Genomic DNA, 16178 nt, shown 5'->3' with positions numbered 1-16178 from the left:
AAAAAGTGATTGAGGGAGGGCCAAGAAGTGTAAAGGAGAAAGTCAAATAAAAGGGAGAAGAACATAGTGTGTAGTAAAGATGATGGCAGAGGAGGTGATAAAAATGTTACAGAAATAAAGCCTGAGGAAAAAGAGAGAGTGGTAAGAAGAAAGGAGGGGAAGTAAGAAATGAAAGCAAGTGAGAGAAAGGAGTGTCAAGGAGAAAGCCTAATTTTAGAGAGCAGAACACCCACTTCTAGAATAAAGATGATGTCGAAGAAGGGTGAGGAGGATGCCGGAGTCGGGGGAGGGAAAGAGACACAAGGCGTGGGAGTGGAGGCTGGCTGATTGAATGTGACGTGCCAAGAGGGGAGGAGAAAAAGGAGGAAGAGGGAAAAAAAGACGAAGAAGAAGAAGAAAAAAAAACTCCTTGAAACGTGGGGTGCGAAAAGTTCAAACGGATGAAGGCGCGGGAAGAAAAATGAGATAATAAGAGAAAGAGTAAGAGAAAAGTGCCTGAAGTAATGTAAAAGTAAAAAAGAAAAAAATACGCACAGTAAGAAAAATGTCTCGAAATAAGAAGTGGAAAAAATCAGCATTAAAGCACAGGAAGGAAAAAAAAAACAAGAAAATTAGGAAAAAAATAAAGACAGAATATGACAAAATGAAACAGACGGTGAAAATGTCCGGAAAAAAAGTAAAATACAGGGGGGTAAGGTGGGAAAAATCGAAAAATGGAATGGGCAGAAAATTTTCAAACTAAAAATCTATAAAAAATAAATACAATGTTTCCCACTGAGATGAGAAGTTAGATTAATTAGGGAAACACATAAGAACGACTATACAGGGAAACTCTGATAGAGCGTCGCCTGGAATGCTGGGTACGAAAAATTTTGGAAGTCAGGGGAGGAAAAATGGGTAATAAGATAAGGAAAAAAAGGGGGAAATGGAAAATAGGCAAAATATGTTGGAAGGAAATACTGAAGAGAAAGCAGCTTAATAAGAGAAGAGGATTAATATATGAATTTATGAACAGAAAATTATGTATGGAAACCAGAGAGAAATAGTACAGAGAGAAAGAGAAAGAAAGAGAGAGAGAGAGAGAGAGAGAGAGAGAGAGAGAGCGCGAACTGATCAGGAAATAAAACAAGTGTGACTGACAAGGATAGCACCTAAACATTCACCCACATTGCGACCCTCAACCGCCAGTTAACATTTCAAATCCATATATTAATCTCAAACAGGGAACAAACTCGAAAATAACAAACAATAATAGACGTAAACAATTTGTGCAACTGAAGTATGAAGCTGAAAAATATTGCAAAAATTTCTTCGTATATCATAGCGTCTTATTTATGCGAAAAAATAGAACGGGAAAAAAATAGTGCGAGTGAGCAAAAAGAAGAATCAAAATCGAAAAAACAAAGAAAGTATATGATAAAAAATATGAAAATAATTAAAAGAGAAGTATGCAATGATCACAAATGCCAATAAATCTGAATGAAAAAAAAAAGTAAGATAATTAAAACCACAGCATATGAGAGGACGGTGCCTAAGTGGACGAGGCGGTGACACAGTGCGAGTGACAAAGAGCTCCTTAAGACGAAGCCAAGGGTGAGGCGTAAGGAGGGGGTGAGGGTGAGGGAGGGGGAGAGTTCAGAGAGGGGCTAGAGGGAAGGGGTATTGTGTGGGAAGGGGGAGAGTAGGAAGGATGGATGGAAGGAAAGAGGGAGAGTTTGAGGGAGGGGTGGCTGGTGATGAGAGGGAGATGAGAGGAGCGGAAGAGTTGGGGAAGGAGAGAAAGGGGATGAAGTGGAGGGAGAGGGGAGATGGAGGGAGAGTTCAGAGGGGGAGTAGAGGGAAGAGGTGATGGCAGAAGTGGGAACGGGATGGTAGGGGGAGGGAGGAGATTTTGAGGGAGGTAAGGACTGGAAGGTGTGATGGAGGGAGGGGAAGAGTTGACGGGTGGGAGGGGTTGGTGAAGGGAGGACGGGAGGGGGATAGGGGAAGATTCTGAGGGGGAAAGGACTGGAGGGGAGGGGAGGGATAGGGGTGGAGAGGTGCAGCTGTCAATACCGCTCACCGATAAATTACAGAAATTATCCCAGGTGTCTGTGTGAGCCGCCTTGATAAGTGGGTGTCAGTGCCCAAGTGACAACACGGCCGTAAATCACCACGCGAAAGAGGGGGGGGAGGGGAACGATGGAGAGGAGGGGGTGTTAGTAGAAAGGCTAGGATTCTGTGAGGGGGGCAGGGGGTGCAGGCTGGGGGGGGGGGAAGCGTCGGAGGTGGAGGGGAGATTAGTAGACGGGTTGGGATTTTGTGAAGGAGGGTAGGAGGCACACTAGGGAAGGGGGATGCTAATGGAAGCGTGGGAGGTTTAGGAGGAATAGTTGTGGATTGAGGGGGCTGGGCAGGCAGAGGGAGAGGCACGTCCTAGGACAGAGCTAGCATTCTGTGAGAGGAGTTGAGATTATGAAGAGGGAAGCCCAAGATGAGGATTGAGGAGAAAGTGGAAAGACTAAGTTGAGGGAGCATAAGAAGAGTAAGGGGGCTAAGGGGATGGGGACTAGGATATGGTAGGCTGGGATTCTGTGAGAGGGGCTGGGAAATTCTCTAGCACTTCTTCGTGACTAAATTATTTCCGCATACGTCGAGTAAATAATCCCTTGTATGTTAGTGATGGAAATGAACTACGCCTATATTGCTGAAAGGGGCTAGGAACAGGATACTAAGAGGGGCTAGGACTGGAGCACTAAAAGAAAATAGGACTAGGATACAATATGAAACTAGGACTAGGACACTAAACAAGGCTAGGACTAGGCTACGATAAGAAACTAGGACTAGGATACAGGAGACTAGGCTGCCCTTGGCTAAAAATACTGATGTGGCAGAACTGCGAGGAGAGGGTAGGAGGAGGGGAAGTGCTTTTAAGATGTCGATACTGCAGGCATACAGGTGAAGTCGGAGTTTTTCGGTTGGGGGGGAGGGGGGCCGCCAGATTTAGCACCTTTTTGTAAGTCACTGTGTCATTATTTTTGTTATTATTATTATTATTATTATTATTATTATTTGGCTGTGGGATGGGACGGGATGGTGAATATTCCCGGCCTCTCCCTGCATGATTTTTCACCTTTAAAAATGGCAGGCGGCTGTTTACATATCGGGAATGTGTCGAGACGGACCTACGCCTCGAACACCACAGCCACCATCGCCATCTCCACCACTGCCATCTCCAGCATCGCCATCTCCACCATCACCATCTCTACCATCATCACCACCACAACCACCATCATTAACATCACCTCAATCTCCACCGGTCTCCACCATCACCCCCGCCATCTCCACCATTATGACTGCCAACACTCACCGCAGTCGCAACAATCTCCACCTACACCACCATCTCCATCACTGCAATCTCCACCCTCACCACCACCATCTCCATTATCTCTTCCACCATCTCCGTCATCTCCATCACCATCGCTAGACTTGATTCCGCGACGAATTTCCAGATATTTTTCGCCTGCATGTCGGGCATAGGCGAGGGAAGGGGAGGGGGAGGGGGGAGAGAGGCGGAGAAAAAAGAGAGAGAAGGGGGGAAAGGAGAAAAAGGGGAAGGACAGGGAAGAGCAGGAAACGGGGAATGAGGTTAGTTGGGGAGAAGGAAGGGAGGGAAAGAATAGGAGGGACGGGTGGAGGAAAGGACACGAGATGAGAGGATAGGGGCGAGGAAAGAGTAGAGGAGAGGTGAGGAGAGGAGAGGAAAGAAGAGAAGGAAAGAGGAGAGGAGGGGAGGGGAGGGAAGAAAAATGGGGATGTGATGGAGGGACAAGGGAGGGAAAGGCTGGATGAACTATAGGGGGATGTGAGGAAGGGTAGGCATGGATATAGGGGGAACTATTTTGGGGAGTTTGATAAGTGAGGGCGAGGGGAAGGGTGAGGGGAGGTGAGGAAAAAGGCAGTTGAGGGGAGGTAAGGAGAGAAAAGTGAGGGGAGGCGAGAGGAGAGAGGTAGATGGAAAGGAAGAAGTTTCAGCGCTCATTATTAGACGTTTGGGAATGGCTAGGTCTATCTATCTATCTATCTACCTCCATCTATCTATCTATCTATCAATCCATCCATTCGTGCTGAGGATATGGTTAGATATACACAAGTTCATATCAAACAGTGTAGTTCAAAATATACCTAATACACCTCCTGTTAGTAATACAGAATAAGTGTAATTTTGTTGCCAGCACATTCATACACTAGCTATTCACAGCATCATCACTCACGGCATACAATTATTATTAAACTAGCCGACAGTGCTATGATGGTGTGGGATTAAACTTGGGTGGCTGAGAGAGAGAGAGAGAGAGAGAGAGAGAGAGAGAGAGAGAGAGAGAGAGAGAGAGAGAGAGAGAGAGAGAGAGAGAGAGAGAGAGAGAGAGAGAGAGAGAGAGGCCTTACTTGAGACAGTTCCATGCATGACCAATATCATGAATATATCATGTGTACGTAAAGACCAGATCACACACACACACACACACACACACACACACACACACACACACACACACACACACACACACTGACACACACACACACACACGGCTCTGTACACTCCCTTGAACAATACCTATGCATGTGGAATTTCGAGAGCAAATACACTTACCCTACATGGAGGAGAAACATTATTATTCTTATTCTTATTCTTATGATGATGATGATGATGATGATTATTACCATCATCATCAAGGAAAACATATACAATAACAATAATAATAATAAGATGATGTAGAAAAAAAAAAAAGAGGAGGAGGAGGAGGATTAGGAGGAGGAGGAGAAGGAGGAGAAAACATTAACAACAACAACAACAATAATAATAATAATAATAATAATAATAATAATAATAACAATAATAATAATAATAATAATAACAATAACAAAACACAAATCATGGTGCTACCTGTCTCTCCATATTCCTTCTAAATTTAACGAAGAACACATAATCTCAAGACTCAGAATTTTCGCGGCAAAAAATCTTGGACACTTGTATATTTCCGGCGCTTCATCAGCACATGAAAGCAAAAATTAATTACCTTCAATATAGGGACGGGAATCACTCATCAGAAACAGCGTGGGAGTAAAAAAAAAATAATAAGGCAAAAAGAAAAAAATGTTGCGGTCATTAAGCAAACGAAATTGTCATGTCTGTGGAAATATGCCGGACTGCCTGCTGTGATAACGAGAGAGAGAGAGAGAGAGAGAGAGAGAGAGAGAGAGAGAGAGAGAGAGAGAGAGAGAGAGAGAGAGAGAGAGAGAGAGAGAGAGAGAGAGAGAGAGAGAGGAATACGAGATAATACAAGAAAATTAGACTTTCAAGAAAACTTAAGAAAATAACGTGAATACAAAAAATAGGTGAATCCAAGAAAATACATGAAGAAAATACAACACGTGAATCCAAGAAAATACATGAAGAAAATACAACACATGAATGCAAGAAAATACGAGAGAATATGAGAGACGAGGAGAAAACACATAGTCCACTCTGCATTATGTATACGCGCCGTGTGTATCCAGTTATTTATCACCCAGATGGAGGTAGAGCATAACAGAGCTTGCCTTCCCCCCTCCCCCATCCCCCTCACTGCTCTCATTCCTGTCCCTCCCACACCCCCTTCCCAAACCCTTGCCCTGACAAAAATTTCGCTTCATGCCCATCACCTCTTTTCCTGTTGCCCCCTCACCCTCATTCCTACATATGCCCCCACTCATCCTTCCCCTGCTCTCCCCTTCCCTCATCCTTTTTCCTTGCCTCACCACTCACTCCCATCTTTTCCCTGCACTTCTCTACCCTCCATCCTTCATCCTCTCCTCTTCACGCTTCCCTACCTCCTTAGCTATCACCCTCCCCCATCCCGTCCCCTGCCACCACCAGCCTCTCCCCTAACCCCATAACAAATGCAGGGTGTGTATGTTGTTGTGGTCGCGGGCCCCCTGGCGATGCTCACACAGGATGTTGTAATATTTGGTGTAATAATAATTTCATGCACGTACCTTTGGCCGGTTCTCTGACTTTCTGTCTGCCCTTGTTTTCCTGCCAGTAGCTGTTTTCTCTTGCTGTCTTTTTTTAATCTGTCTGTCTGTCTCTTTCTGTCTCCCCCTTCTCTTTCTTTGGTCTCTGTTTCGTCTTGGCTCTTTCGTATCTAGCTTGTCCGTCTGTGTCTGTCGGTATGTCTGTCTTTATCAACTTCGTCTTCCATTCCTCTCTCTCTCTCTCGCTCTCTCTCCGTTTCATCTTCTTAACCTATCCTATTTCCAAACTCACTCGAGTCTGCCTTCCTTCCTTTGCATACATTGAGTAGGTCTTTGTTGTGGGGCGAGCTGGGTTCTCAGATATAGATAGACAGACAGACAGACAGAAAACTAGACAGATAGGTGCAGACAGATAGATAGATATACCTTCTGCATCAAGGTGTCTTTGGGAGAAAACAATACCTGGGCAGAACAAAATAACATAACAAGGCAAACAGAACAGAAAGGAACACTGTTACGAAATTAGCACCACAATATGACAACGAAAATGATAAGTAGGAAGTAACTGGAATCAGGTTAGGTGTGTGTGAGAATATGTAAGGTTAGGTGAGTGGCTATGTTAGGTTACGTTAGATTGGACCCGGCTATGTTAGGTTAGGTTAGCGTAGCCTAGTTTAGATTAGGAGTTAGGGAAGTTCTGTTTAGGTTAAGGTCGGGTCGGGTCGGGTCGGGTCGGGTCGGGTAGGAGCTGGCGTGCTGACTGCTCCCACCCCGACAATCATAGAGGCGGTCCGACAAAATTGATAATTCGGGAAAAAAATGCAGCCACACCACACTTTGGACTAACCCCCCCTCCCCGCCACAAACAAGATGAGAGAGAGAGAGAGAGAGAGAGAGAGAGAGAGAGAGAGAGAGAGAGAGAGAGAGAGAGAGAGAGAGAGAGAGAGAGAGAGAGAGTAAATCCGGCAAAGAGACAGAGGATAAGACGAAGGAAGAAAGACAGGCGCGATGATTCTGCTAAAGGATGAAAGGTACACGGAAGAGGAGAGGAGAGGTGAGAAAAGAGGAGAGAGGAAGACAGGAGAGGAGAGGAGAAGAGAGGAGAAGAGAGGAGACTAGAGGAGAGGAGAGAGGAAGACAGGAAAGGAGAGGAGAGGATATGAAAGGAAACGCGTGGAGAGCATAAAAGTGAAGGATGGCGAGAAAAAGGGAGGGGAGAGGAGAGGAGAGGAGAGGAGAGGAGAGGATGAGGGGAGAGGATACAATAGGTACAGACGTAAAGGGGAGAGAAGAGAGGAAAGAGGAGAGGAGAAGAGTGGGGTCAGTGTAAGAAGAAAGAAAAGGACGGGATGGAGAGAAGGAAGGGAGAGGAGGGAGGAGAAAATAAGAAGGAAGGGGATAATGGGAAGGGGAAAGCGATAAAAGGGAAGAAATGAATGAAAGACAGGGATAATGGAGGAGGAAGAAAGGTGGAGGAAGGAAAGGAGGAGGAAAAGGGGGAAGAGGAAGAGAAGCAGGAAGAGAAGAAACGAAAAGTGCAAGCAATATAAAGGGAGAGAGAAAACAGCCAACAGAAAATGAAGCTTAAGAAAGAAAACGAGATGAATGTGTCGGCAGTGTGTAAAAAGAGAAACTAAAGAAAAAAAAACTATAAGAGGGAAAATCTTAATAAGGAGGAGGAGGAGGAGGACGAGGAGGAGGAAATGCGAGATGAGGATAAAAAACAGGAAAAGGGAGAGTAAGAGGAGAAAGGAAGATGGATGCAAATGCGGTAAGAAGGACAAATACATAAGCAGAGAGAGAGAGAGAGAGAGAGAGAGAGAGAGAGAGAGAGAGAGAGAGAGAGAGAAACGAGGTACAGTAAGTGGGAATGAAGATGGGAAGAAAAAGACATAGAAAACGAGGTAGGTGGGCGGATAATAGAGGGGGGACGAAGGTAAAACACACGAACTTCCAGCACAAAAATCCCTCTTAATGATGACACTCGCTTCGATGTACTGTGAGCATCAAGTAACGAAGGAGCAGACCAGACGAGGCCATTGACACGCTGAGGAAAAATATTACTCCCTCCCTGATAACGTATCCCGGAAAACATTAAGTGCCAGGAAGACAGAGTGAAAAGATTAAGAGGAAGACAGAGTGAAAAGAGTTACAAGAAGTGGTACAAAATAGTGACGAGAGTGGTCTGAGGATGAGTGGATTTTGTGGTATGATTCTGGAGAGGATGTGTGAAAGGGAGGCTTCAGAGGGAGAAGAGAAATAGAGGAAGGAAGAAGTAGGAGAGAGAGAGAGAGAGAGAGAGAGGAATGAAGGAGAAGGGGAGATGGTGAGGGAGGCTCCGGGAAGATTAAATTAGGAGTAAATGGAAATGGAGAGGAAAAATGAGAGAGAGAGAGAGAGAGAGAGAGAGAGAGAGAGAATGAGGTAAATATACAAAACAGGAAAAACAACAAAGGAAAGCAGAAAGAATTACAGAAAAGAGGATGAAACAATTTGGATAATAAAAGATACACCATCATCATCATCATCATCATCATCATCATCATCACCGTCATCATCATTATCATCATCATCATCATCACCATCTTCAACCCTTATCCCTAAGTAAAATGAGGTGAGGTAAAGCCATAAAAACATAAAATATCACTGCGAGAAAAAAGCCCCAAAACACCATGTTCTTGAAGTCAATGCACTCTTTCCCTTAGACCTGATATCCCGTCTGATTGGCTTTGATGAAGTCCAGCATCATTAGTCCTTATTCTCATATAAATGTCACGGAACACACACATATATACACTAATATATACATCCATATTCATGCATCAATGATATATACATAGACACACAGGGTAAAAAAAATATTTGCCTGGATAATATTAAGCACCATAAATTTTTTTTAATGAATGTCAATGAACTCAAAAATCTATACATATATAAAGACATGCATGTACACACTATACCTGCATATATTGGCACACACACACATACATACATACATACACACACACACACACACACACACACACACACACACACACATACACACACACACACACACACACACACACACACACACACACACACACACACACACACACACACACACACACACACACACACACACACACACACACACACGACACTGGTAAATGATGCATACAAGCGAACGCACACAAAATACATACAACTGAACAATGTATTATTATACAAACAGACACAGATACCAATACATAAAAATACTGAAAAACACACACATTCATAAAGCACTGTCAAACGGAGTAACACGAGCTCTCTCTCTTTCTCTTTCTCTCTCTCTCTCTCTCTCTCTCTCTCTCTCTCTCTCTCTCTCTCTCACACACACACACACACACACACACACACACACACACACACAGGCGCTGCCCACCCTATCCACATCAATGAAAAACTCCAATTCAGTAAAGTAAATATACAGATGTACAGACAGACAGATACACAGAATAGACTGATAGATAGGATAGAAACAGATATAGACAGACTGACAGACAGAAAAAAGGTAGGTAGATAGACAGATAGATAAAATAAACACATATAAAGAAATAAATACAACACCATCGCCCCTCACTAATTCCGTATCGTGAGGCGGCTGTGATCCGGGTCGTGTTAAGGCGAGGTGAAAGGGAGAAAGAGGGAAAGGTGTGTGCCAATATACCTGCCATTAGGAGGGGGTCATTAGGGTGCTAACAGGCGATTAAGGTGGTAATGGGTGCTTAGGAGACGAGGGTTTTTGTACGGGGCAGAGAGTGATGGGAAGGATGCCGCTTTACCTTGATAGAAATAAAGATAAATAAGTACAAAATGGTTAAAATATATATATGAAGAGAAATACTAAATGTTTCTCTCTCTCTCTCTCTCTCTCTCTCTCTATCAATCTATCTATCTATCTATCTATCTCTATCTCTTTCACAAACAAACAAGGTACCAACTACTACTGCCACATCCCCTTCTGGGTTATAAACACACACACACACACACACACACACACACACACACACACACACACACACACACACACACACACACACACACACACACACGTCACTAGATACCACGGACTAATTAGGTAACAGTACAGGTGGTCAGGACATCCAATTTTTCACCTATTTCCCGTTTTCAACAATATACGAGAGGGATGTGATATTTGCTTAAGTGCCCCCTCGCCACAAGCCTCGCGATGCAACGAAAACGGGTGTGTAATTCCAGCGCTTGGCCTGTCACACTCGCTTTTCTGAATTTACTTGCGGCTTGAGAGAGAGAGAGAGAGAGAGAGAGAGAGAGAGAGAGAGAGAGAGAGAGAGAGAGAATTATATTTAGCTCTGTAGTTTATTAATATTTATTACTCATTGTCACTGTACACTATTTATTACAATGTGTGTGTGTGTGTGTGTGTGTGTGTGTGTGTGTGTGTGTGTGTGTGTGTGTGTGTTTCCCCATCACAACATAGAGAAAACATTGACTACTGTACTCACTGCAAAAAGGCCCATCTCCTTCTGTAACTGAGTGCGAAATAGAAGCAGGTCAATCTAGGTCACCCACACGAGTTAAAAGCCTTGTTTGTTTACTCTGCCTGACCTGTGGAAATATACACACACGTAGATACACACGTGGAGATTTATATACACACTCCATGCAAACTGGGAGGAGATTGTATCCACACACAAAGATGGGCAGTATGATGGATTTGTGTGTGTGTGTGTGTGTGTGTGTGTGTGTGTGTGTGTGTGTGTGTGTGTGTGTGTGTGTGTGTGTGTGTGTGTGTGTGTGTGTGTGTGTGTGTGTGTGTGTGTGTGTGTGTGTGTGTGTGAGAGAGAGAGAGAGAGAGAGAGAGAGAGAGAGAGAGAGAGAGAGAGAGTCAAGGTACCCACTGAGAAAAGAGAAAGACTGACAGAGAAGCGCAAAGGAAATACAAGACAAATTTACTCTATATATTCCAAAAGCTCCATCCAACTCCCTAACCCTTTCTAGCCCTTCCCAGTTCCTTTCTAACTCTCTCTAACTCTTGCCTAACAATTTCTAACCATTTATAAGCTCTAACTCTTCCCTGACAACCTCTAACCACTTCTAAGCCTCTCCACCCCTCTTCTAACCCAGGTATCTCCATATTTCAGGTCAGTGGTATAATCAACAACACAGGTCACAGTGTGGTGTTAACCTTGGGGGCGGAAGGCCATCACCACCCCGCCATCAACATCTCAGGAGGCCCGCTATCTTATAAATATCAGGTCAGTCTTGTATGGTGATTACTTTCTTAATTACTTACTTCGAATCCAGCTCTAACCTGTCCTAACTTACCCTACCCTAACCTAACCTAACCCATCATCACCAACACATCACCTTAGGGGGACCTCTTTCTTATATAACGTCAGTCTTGTTTTATTTTCTGTCGTAAATAAAACACTTCTAAGTTAGCCCTAACCTCACCTAACATCTAACTCAACCTAACTCATCACCTAACCATCAGCATCTCAGGTCGGTGGCAGATAATTCTTACGTTCCCTAAATGTAGTACCTCAAAGTTAGCTCCATAAGCGTCCTCGTTAATTAGTCTAAGTCCTCTGCAGTTGAAATTACTTTAAGAATGGTTCGCCAGATGGTCTTTCGTACTCTGGCGCCGTGTGACTCCGCCCCATTAATCACGGGCTTTCATTAAACGCGTAATCAGTGGTAATGTGCCAACCCCAGCCTCACCCCCGCTCAGCCTTCTCGCCTGACGTATTCTTATTTATTTTCTGACACTGTTTATAGTTCTCTCTCTCTCTCTCTCTCTCTCTCTCTCTCTCTCTCTCTCTCTCTCTCTCTCTCTCCTGCACTCTGCCAGCCACTGATGATACGACTCTAGAGGAATCCAACTCCTATCGTGCTTTCGCCAGTCTCTCGCCATTACGTTACTTTCCTAAATTTTGTCTCGCTGGTATTGATGAAGCAGGGGAAGTGTTGACAGCATACCTTCGAAAATCACTCCAGGAAAAACCCCCCTCCTTCTGAGCCTTCGTCAACCAGCCAATTGCCCTATCTACCGAAAGTCCTCCCTCGTGATTTCGTCCCAGCGGTATCGATTCGGTGATTACTTAGGACTGGTGAGTGTTTTGGTAATGGTGGCAGGCGTACTGGTGGAATGGAAAGGAAGGACTGAGGGGCCTTCGACGGCTGCAAATCGTTCTGTAATTTTGGGATATATTCTTGTGTTTGTATCAATTTAGCCACAAACATAGGTAATTTTGATGATGGAACGTGTTTGGACGGTTGAATATTAAACAGACAGATACGAGTGTGTGTGTGTGTGTGTGTGTGTGTGTGTGTGTGTGTGAGAGAGAGAGAGAGAGAGAGAGAGAGAGAGAGAGAGAGAGAGTGAAGGGAGATTAGGTAAGCTTTGACACGGGCGGGTGACTCCTACGCCTCCTCCCGCTGAGTTGTGCTCATTACCCTCGTTAAGCCTCATTACCAACTCAACGGCCCCCTTACGGCTCTGGCTATGACGGGTAAACACTCTAATAAGCGCGATAATATATTCCTTCTGCATCATAATGTCGCCCCGGGAGCAGGATGGGGTTGGAGTCGGGGGTGAGTGGCGCGTCCTGAAGCTTCGAGACGCGCGGTGAAGCCTCGAATCTTGCGTATATCTCACTCGGCCTCTTCAGGGGCTTAGTTGGCCCTCCTGCGGGTGTTTCTCGTGGAATTCTATGAGTTAAATAAAATCTTTAGGTGTTAGTATCTTTAAAACACGAAAATGTAGGCAGTACCCAGTCCCTTTTGATCTCTCTTTCCTTTTTTTTACCTATTTGTGAAGCATGGAAAGGCAGGGTATAGAAGTGCTCGAAGCCAGTCTGCCAGTCCAGATCAAGTGAGTCACAGAACACCCTATGTCTCTGGCAACATTTTTACATTAAGAAACCTCTGGCCATCAATCCGAACTGTGGCAGATTTACTCATTCTTCTCTGACCAAAAATCTACCAGAACAGTCATTATGAAATATACGGTAATTCAAAGTTTTTAATCCACTGTCAAAACGTAAATCGACAAATTTTAACCTTTTCGTTCAGGTAGGTTATTCCAGGTATGAAAAATCACCGGCCGTGTGACAAAATAAAATCCAGTGTTGGTATATCGCATCCAAGGAGTTCATTCTAAGATAATGGAGGGGAGGTGGAGACAGGCGGTGCTTCCATCAGGACCAGACTGCCGCCAAGTTTGAAATGATTGTCTTAGTAAGTTTATTAACTCGCCCGGCAAATATAATAAGGCTTAGGATAACGTAGGGTGTTCGGTGCGGAGTGGTGGTGATGGTGATGATGATGATAGTGTTGAAGATGAAGATGAAATATGGTGAATATGCCGATGGAAACAGTGTTGATGCTGAAGCTGATGATGAAGACAACGATGGCGATGAAAATGATAGCGATAATGATGACGATGATACATATTTTGTTAATAATGACGACAGCGGATGATGACAGTGATGGTGATTCTGTTGGGGGGGATGATGGTGATGATGATGATGATGATGATGATGTTTTTTTCTTTTTTTTAACATATATTATTTCGTAGTTGATTATATGTTATGGATACTGATACTGACCCCTACACATGACCTGACCTAACCTTCACTGACCTAATTTCGTATCCCTTGCCCTCAGGTCAGCCATGTTCAGCTACACTTCGGCGACAAAAACCACATCGGCTCCGAACACACCGTCAACGGCACTGCATTCCCCGCCGAGGTGAGCAGACAGGTAGATAGATAGATAGATAGAGAGAGAGATAGATAGAGAGAGAGAGAGAGAGAGAGAGAGAGAGAGAGAGAGAGAGAGAGAGAGAGAGAGAGAGAGAGAGAGAGAATCGTCCAGGAACACAAGAATTCAGAAGCAGATCCAAGCCTGAAAGGGAAGTATATGAGTAAGAAAAGCAGAGACAGACAAGCCAACTGCCAGAGGGAGACAGATGGTAGAGCTGGCTTTCTCTCTCACAATTTGGTGGAGCCGAGAGCCAGACGCGTGGATTTACGGGATTCCAGCGCCAGCCTTCCCCCACTTGACGGGCACGAACGCAAACACGGCACTGAGCTCCTTGCCTCACCCCTGCCTCACTCCTGCTTCATCCTGCCTCATCCACACATCCCCTACCTCACCCTTGTCCAGCCTCACCCCCTGCCCTATCCTTGCCTCACCTTTGCCTCACTTTTCCCTCACCGTTGCCTCACCCCAAACCTTAACTCCTGCCTCATCCTTGCCTCACCATTCTCCTTCCCCTGTTCCATCCCTGACCTGCCTCACTCACACCTCCCCTGCCTAACACCCTAGCCACACCCCTGCCTCGCCTTGTCCTGTTTTTCCCACACCTTCCTTACCTTCCCTTCACTGACCCACCTTTCACCTCGCCCTCCCTCATCCTGCTTCACCCTTACTTCGCCCTGCCTCACCCACACCTCCTCCTCTACACACATCTTCCCTGCCTCACCGACGTCTTCCTACCTAACCCACAACTCCCTTTCTCACGCACTCATTTATTTCATATAATAATCTATGGAGAGAAATACCATAAAAAGGACGAAATAGTAAGTTAATATCCACTCTACGCAACTCCCCCCCCCTCTCTCTCTCTCTCTCTCACACACACACACACACACACACACACACACACACACACACACACACACACACACACACACACACACACACACACACACACACACACACACACACACACACACACACACACACCTCTAACCAACCAAGCCTAGAAAAATAAGACCCAGAAAACCAGCGAACATTAACCCCACGTTCCAAATGTAAATCACGTCTCTCTCTCTCTCCCTCTCTCTCTCTCTCTCTCTCTCTCTCTCTCTCTAGTTAAGGGTCGCGATAATCCAACTCTGAAAGCACGGAAACTATTTTTTATCTGTTTTTCTAAGGTAGGACTGTGCTTGCGTTCCGGCATCTTTTTTTTTTTTTTTTTTTCATTTTTTCATCTTTTTTTCGTTCATGCAAGTCAGAGAGCCGGCAATACTCCTTTATGAGACAGACTCCTAAAAATCAGCCAGGCAGGATTTCTGGGGATTATATAGCCAAGCCCCCCCTAAAAAAAAAAAATCGTCAGTCATACCATGGTTTACATTTTGAAATACAGAACGAAAATTTTTTATATACTGTAACGAAACTATATTTTTTTTCTAACCCACTTCAGTATAGTTGCTCTATTTTATTTTGTTATTATGGTATGAAATTAATCAGCTTGAGATTTTCTTTAATTGCTTGCCATATATCAAGTTTTAATTTACCCCCTTTTAGAATGAGACAGCCTTCTCGACCTGATTAAATGCGTCTAAAGGAATTGTCTCTTTCCCCCTCTCTCTCTCTCTCTGACCCCCAGCTGTCAAAATAAAAAAAATGTGACCAAATTCTGACACAAAAATATGAAAGATCGAACTCAGGCAAGCAAAACGAAGACAATTTTGTGGGAAGTATTAGGCACACGTGTTGTTTATGTGACTGTGTTGAGGGTTGAGGCTTTGATGTTCATATATTGATGTTTATATGATGTTTATATATTACCCTCTGTCCGACTCGGGCAGGGAAAGTGCCTTAATGTGGTTTTATGTGCGCTTGAAATCGATGCACTCTGGGGTTTGTCTGTCTGTCTGTCTGTCTGTCTGTCTGTCTGTCTCTGTCTCTGTCTGTCTGTCTGTCTGTCTCTCTTTCTCTCTCTGCCTGTCGGTTTGACTTTTACTATCCTACCTCTCTCCACCTGCCTCCTTTTACTACTTGCATTTCTCTCTCTCTCTCTCTCTCTCTCTCTCTCTCTCTCTCTCTCAGAACCATTTCAACCCAAGGGAAGAAAAAACTTGCAAGAAAATCGTTCAAGCTTGCATTCCAAGCGCCTCTGGCGTTCATAAATAGGATCAGGTCTGTTTCCTTTGCCACTCTCACTCCTTAACCCTTCACAGCACACTATTTCACTTTAGTGTTAAATTAGAGTTGGAGTTAATATGCACAGTTCAAGCTTATAATTTTGGTATTTAAATGAAGTGGAAGGACTTAACTGATTCCCTTCATTCTTATATATATTTTTTTTTTATAATCGAGCTTGAAGGGGTTGATTTACTCTGATTTATTCTCTTCAAGCTTATATTGTAGGTTAAGCTTGT

At 44.3% G+C, this 16178-nt stretch overlaps 1 protein-coding gene across 1 annotated transcript in view; it reads left to right on the top strand.

Annotated features, from left to right (window-relative positions):
• LOC145414881 (carbonic anhydrase-related protein 10-like) overlaps positions 1-16178 on the top strand; it is a 264234-nt gene that overhangs the window by 95099 nt on the left and 152957 nt on the right. Inside the window, exons 4-5 of the mRNA XM_080284298.1 lie at positions 11145-11258; positions 13672-13755. Coding sequence (XP_080140424.1) covers positions 11145-11258; positions 13672-13755 — 198 coding nt within the window. The remainder of the gene's footprint in view (positions 1-11144; positions 11259-13671; positions 13756-16178) is intronic.

This window comes from Coenobita brevimanus, chromosome 101, assembly GCF_032717465.1.
Source record: "Coenobita brevimanus isolate Jiangsu-jjx chromosome 101, ASM3271746v2, whole genome shotgun sequence".
Taxonomy (NCBI): domain Eukaryota; kingdom Metazoa; phylum Arthropoda; class Malacostraca; order Decapoda; family Coenobitidae; genus Coenobita; species Coenobita brevimanus.
The sequence above is the reverse complement of the archived record's forward strand: the minus strand, read 5'-3'. Positions and strand labels throughout refer to the sequence as shown.